The 6,016-nt window shown below is 46.7% G+C and overlaps 1 protein-coding gene across 2 annotated transcripts; it reads right to left on the reverse strand.

Annotated features, from left to right (window-relative positions):
- Nucleotides 1-2,403: 2,403 nt before the first annotated feature.
- On the reverse strand, nucleotides 2,404-5,159 carry PRR13 (proline rich 13). 2 transcript variants are annotated; one of them, XM_024737072.1, is made up of 4 exons: nucleotides 5,049-5,159; nucleotides 4,438-4,476; nucleotides 3,702-4,066; nucleotides 2,404-2,944 (listed from the first exon to the last, which is right to left on the reverse strand). In XM_024737072.1, exons 2-4 carry the CDS (start codon nucleotides 4,454-4,456, stop codon nucleotides 2,903-2,905), a joined length of 426 nt encoding a protein of 141 aa, XP_024592840.1. In that variant the 5' UTR covers nucleotides 4,457-4,476; nucleotides 5,049-5,159; the 3' UTR covers nucleotides 2,404-2,902. The 2 variants fall into 2 exon arrangements, with proteins under 2 accessions (XP_024592840.1, XP_024592842.1); XM_024737074.1 differs by having other exon boundaries at nucleotides 5,097-5,158.
- Between the last annotated feature and the right edge of the window lie 857 nt (nucleotides 5,160-6,016).

The raw sequence follows: 6,016 nt of genomic DNA on the forward strand, positions 1-6,016 counted from the left end.
ACACACACACACACACACACACACACACACACACACACACACATACACATACTGATATGGAATCAACTCCAAAATAGATAATTAAATGGGAAAATGTTAGGTCCAAAAGAGGGCCTGTACTATGCTCCCATTTGATATAAAGTCGGGGTAGGGGCAATAGGAACAATGTAAGGTAGAAATAGAAAGGGAGGGGATATTTAACTATGTTCAGAATAGCTCTGGAAGTTTACAAAAGAATTTGGTAGTCGTGGTTGCCTTTGGGGAGGAAGCTGGAAATCTGGGATGAGAAGAGAACCTTACTTTTCACCGAGCATCCTATTAAAAATGTTACAATTTCCCCCCAAGTACATGTATTACTTTTAGCTTTCAAAAAGTTAATAGACTTTTGAGAAACAACAATAGCAAAACAGCAAGGTGTTGTGCATGTGACTTAGAAAAGCCAGGAAGGGGAAATGGGCTGTCCATGGTTAAAACTGGGGAAGGAGGTCAGTGAATTTTCTCCCTAATTTCTTTGTTTCTCTTTGTGTTTTCCCCCTTGAGCCACTTCTCATTATCTCTCCTTAATTTGTGGTTTGCTTGTCAACATCTGTTTCTCTTTCACCTCACAATCCCCCTGTGCCCACATCTCCCTCTCCTCCTCCTCGAAAAGGAAGAGCTGATGAGTAAATAAAAACGGAGTATGATTGGGAAAAAAACATTAGAATGGCCCCCAAATCCAGGACACTGGAAAACAGGCCTTGGTCTTAGATATCCTAATAAAATTAGAAGCTAGCTCTAATATATTTATTTTAAGCATTTATTTCATATAACTCACCCCAGGGACAAGTGGTAGATGCAATCCAGCCAACTAAAAACACTCCTTCCCTGTTCAAGCCCCACACTCAATCCCTAAGCCCTGTGGGTTCTACCTCAGTAAAATCTCTCAAGTCCACTCCTTCCTCTAGACCCATCTAGAGCCTCATTTCCTGCTTTCAGGCTCCTGTATGGTATCTCAGGCTCAGGAATTCTTGAACTTTCATCCCACGCCTTTTTACAACTCGGTGCCTCTGCAAAACTGCTTCTTCTGCCTGAAATCCACTGGGTTAAAAGCATAGACACAGGCGCCACACTGCCTGAGTTCGAATCCTGACTGAAGTTTTCTTCTTCCACAAAATGGAAGCAGAGTACCTACCTCACAGAGTTGCTGGGAAGATTAACACAAGTTATAAATGTACAGCACTTAGTGCCTGGCACATGATAAATGGTTGGTGTTAGCTGATGTTATTTATCAACTAGGAACCTCCTACGCATCCTGAGGCCCAGCCAGGACCTCACTCATTTCCCACTGGCACTGTCACTCCTTCCTTTGCTCCCCCACTGCTTGATCCCTGTCTCTGTTGTGGTCCCTTTTACTGTATTATAATAACCTATTCACATATCTATCTGCTCCCTTAGCTCTTGCAGGCCATGAAGAGCAGGGACTGTCTTATTCATCTTTGTACCTCAACACCCGGAACACAGTATTTCCTAAATAATACTTTTCCAGGGAATTAATCTAGCTCCATTGGGATACCTGTGATTCCCAAACATGCTATGGAGCTCTAGACCCTGTACCTAAGCACATGACTTTCCCAGTCCTTCACTGCCATCCACTTGGTAGATCTATTCTTTCATTTTTTTGTGTACTCATGTTTCTCCACTCACGGCCCTAAAGGTCAAACGTCACTTTCCCTGTGAAGTCATCTTTGACTCCTCCTTCACTTCCCAGTTATTTCTAGGTTTATATCTCTCTGGCATTTTATAGCATCTATACTAATTAGTTCTCTTAGATGTCTTTTTCCTCTACTCAACAGATCTTTGAGAACCCGATGTGTAATACCATGTATGGCACTTGGTAAATCAGTGGCCCTCAGTTCTAGCTATACATCAGAATCACCCACAGTGTTTTAAAAATCCTGATTTGCTGGGCCCCATCCTTATCAAGAGTCTTTCAGGCAAAGCCCTAAATCACTCTCTGATAGCTGATGGGCAGCCAGGGTTGAGAACCTTGGTAGCAGATATGAAAACTTATGCTAAAGACCTATATCCATTCATCAAATGGAAGACAGTAAAGATTCATTCCACTAAGCCTGAACCAATTCTGAAGGATCCTCCCACTAGAGACATATAAGGACAGTATGCTGTCTTCCTGATGACGCTCTGGTTCCTTACCATGAAACTGATGCACTTTAAAGGGTCCGTGGCAGGCGAAAGTAGCAGAATGTGCTAGACCCAACCACGGTAATGGCACAGGTGAACAGAGACCAGGAGAAACAGCTTTATTTGGACTGAGAGTTGGAGAGTGAGAGCAGGACCTGAGATAGCATCCTGAGCTAAGGAGTAGAGATCAGTTTCCAAAATGGCAGTCAGAGCTCATCAGCCAAATGGACTCCACTTCCCAGCAGCCTTGTAGTGAGTGCAATCAATAAAACGCCTGCTGGGAAATGTTTATTTGCCACTAGATCATCCAAGCATGCCACAATTACAAGAAAGGTACAGGTTGCTTTTTCCTTTCCATAATTAAATTTCCACAGCATCTCCCCAATCATGAGTATTACAAAAGAAAGTAATCACATTTTACAGATCTTAGACTTGTCTGCAGCATCTAGCTCAAATCTCACCATTTTCAAAAAATAGTTCTCCTGCAAAATTCACCAGCTTAAAGTTCTATCCAAGCAGTGGGAAGACGGCCTTTGCTAGCCCATGGCAATTCTTTTCCCATTTTCCCTAGCCAGTTAGGGTTGAACAGCAGAGTGAGGCTTAGATTGCAGGGGTGGCGGGGGGAGGGACACAAGGGCTAATTTCCCCCAGTACAAGATGGCATCTGAAGCTTGATGGGAGAGCAGAACTGGAGAGACTTGAGGGAAGGGTCCAGGCCCTGTGTTCAGTCAGAGTCACTGCTGGAAGAGGAGGAGGAGGAGGAATGCTGCAAGGGGAAAGGGGAAAGGAGATACCATCAGACCCAGATGAACTTTGATCACTCCATGGGACATTCTTTGGTGCCCTACATCTCCACCCAAGTGCCCTTTGCTTTCTAAGAAGGTCAGGAGTCTTGAACCAGACTGTCCCTTAAACAGCAAAAGCAAGGATTTCCTTCAGCAGTGAGCATACAGGATACTTAGCCTTGGGGCTGAGCATGAAACTCAGGGTTTTATTTGAGGCTGAGAGTCACTGACTGCTCTTGTCCTGTTTCCCTGCCAGACAGTAGGACAATAAGGCCCACGTAATTACCACAACACCCTGAGAATACTGAAGGAGAGAAAGAAACTCCAGGAACTAGGGCCAGATTATTATCTGTTAATTATTATATAAGATTTTGCTTTGTCAAAGGACTGACTCTATTACTTGACATTTGACCACCTCAGTGGGTGTGTCCAACCTGCTAAAACAAACATGGGGTGGGGAGGGGTGGAATTCAGGGAAGAGAAAGGCAAATTAGAAAGGCTTTTGATTCTGATATCCATTCTAAGGCTCAGCCTAGCCCCTCCCAGATAGAAGACCTAATTAGCCTAATAATTCTTCTCAAGATTATCAAGATTATCAGATTCTTCCCAGTGGGAATCCTTTATACAATCGCTGCCCCATGTCCTCAGACTTCGAATCCTCCTTCCTTGCCCACCCACTGCCTCTCTAGTCCCTCTGAGGGGGCACCCCTTACTAGCCAGGATCCAGAGGGCACTGACCTTGCCATGTTTGTGGTGTTTCTGCTTCTTTTTATGAGCTTTTCTCATTTTCTTTTGCATCTTCTTGTCAATCACCATTCCTGGTCCTACCATGCCAGGAGCCAATGGATTCACAGGACACATGCCAGGGGCAGGTGGTGGGTATGGAGGGGGGTAGGGACCTGAGGGTTGGCATCCTGGATACCCTGGTTGTGGCACAGGGTGACAGGGCCCACCAGGGGGAAAGGCTGGATTCCCCTGGGGTGCTCCTGGGGGAGTGGGAAAGGGGCCTGGAGGAAAGGTAGGGGTGGCAGGTGGTGGATGGGCAGGATTGCAACCTCCAGGGTACCCGACGTTAGGGGGGTGTGGATATGGCCCTGGCTGCCCTGGTGGAAGAAGCAAAGAATCAATTAAGATTAGAACTGCCCAGAACCTCTGACAACAAACAGCAACAAAAAGAAGAGGATTTCGTTTCTCACTCCATAGTTAAAGTCAAACGGAAAGGTGAGGAAAGAAAATGGAGGGTAGGGGAGACAAACTTACATAAGAGAGATAATAGGTAACGTCCCTGGCAGGGCGGGGGAGAAAGGGAGACAGTGAACTCTAGGGAAGGATGAGAACATCGGTCAGCTATGGACTGAGGACTTTGCTTTTGCGGGTTCGGGGAGAGGTGGAGGAGAAACTGACACAGAAACCTTCTGTTGTGGCCCTTCTGAAAAGGGGTTGGAGCAAGAAAGGAGATCCCCCAAACACCTACCGGCATTGGGATTCCACATGTTCAGCTATTTCTTCCAGCCTGAGGAGAAACAAATGAAGGCAAGAAGCTGACGGCCCAGAAATGGGCAGGGGTTTTAGAGACCAAGCTCAACTCCAACGCCTCCCGCTCCGCAACAGCGGATGAACAGCCTCTCAGAGAACTACCACGACCTCCACAGAAGAAATGTTTCTTTCCACCCGTTCCTTCGCCCCCAACACCTATTCTATTCCTAGTTCCCTAACCACAGGAACCTAGCTCCCAGGGCCCCTCCACCTTCCACTAGCTCTGGCCGCGGCTGGAGGTTTCTAAGTCCTCCGGAGAGGGGCAGACTCCGCGAATCTCGCTATCCCCATCACTCAGAGACCGAGTCCGGAAGACTTTAGCCACCTATAAGCTGTGAAGGGATCTTAAACAACTTAACCGCTCCCGGAGAAGAGTGACGGGGGACAGGACCCCCACCCCAGGCTAAGAAAAGGACCTGCCCTGAGGCGAAAGGAGGTAGGCGGCTCAGGAAAGATTCTCAAACGCTTACATGGCTAGACATACCCCCTCCCACATTAAAAAAGGCAAATAGAGATTCTGGCTCCCAGCTGCGAAGGGACCCCCCTCACCCAGGAATGGAAAAAGAAGGAAACTGAGGAATCCAGGCGTCCCGTCACCTCTACACCACTGCTTGGGTGGACTCCTTCTTTCAGCCTCCACTCTCACTTCCTGGTCACCCTCTCACCTTAAGCTTCAGCATCCGCCTCTGCTACCGCCTGATTGGTGCTATGTGGTCATTCAGCGTTACGATTGGAGAACATAGTCGTCAATCACTCTAGGCTAGAAGGCTGCGTTTGCGGTAGGGGCGGAGCCAGGCGCTTCAGGACGCGGCAGTACAGAGGAGCGGGCGGGCCGGAAATTCCTGGGGGCGGGGCTAGGAGAAACCGGCTAGGAGAGGGCGGGGCCAGTTTCTGGGCGAAGTCCTTGAGTGCCTTGGGGAAACTCAACCCTTGACCTCTGAGCCCTGAGTCCAGTGGGTGCCACACCTTGTAATGTGAATATACTGTAATAAGCGGTATACAAACATATATATATATATATACATGGATGGAGCGCTTAAGGAAGGGCGGAGAGCTGCTAAATCTCACCCCAAGCCTCAATATTGCCGCCTCCCTCTTAGTCCCCACAGGAAATAAGAAAACATTCTTGGGGAAAATAGAGATTTCTAATCTCTCCTAGGATTCTCTATCTCAATTGCATAGCTCCGCCATCTGTCAAATTGCATAAACCAGAAACCAAGAAGTCATCCTGATGGCTCTCTCTTTCCTTCACCTTTCCCCCACATCTCCTTCCAACTTCAGGAAGGGTCCATTTTGTTTCCCAAATAAATCTAGAATCACTACACTTCTCTCCATCGTCTCTGCTCCCAGCCTACCATCATCTCTCAACTGGATTGCAGCAATGGCCTCTATTTTTTTAATAACACAATTAACAAGCTTGATTTAATGAATATATATAGAACCATACACCCAAAATTTAAAAATACTTATCCTTCTTAAGCATACATAAAACATTTTTAAAAATTGGTCTCAACTAA

This window comes from Neophocaena asiaeorientalis, unplaced genomic scaffold (assembly GCF_003031525.2).
Source record: "Neophocaena asiaeorientalis asiaeorientalis breed wild unplaced genomic scaffold, Neophocaena_asiaeorientalis_V1.1 scaffold134, whole genome shotgun sequence".
Taxonomy (NCBI): domain Eukaryota; kingdom Metazoa; phylum Chordata; class Mammalia; order Artiodactyla; family Phocoenidae; genus Neophocaena; species Neophocaena asiaeorientalis.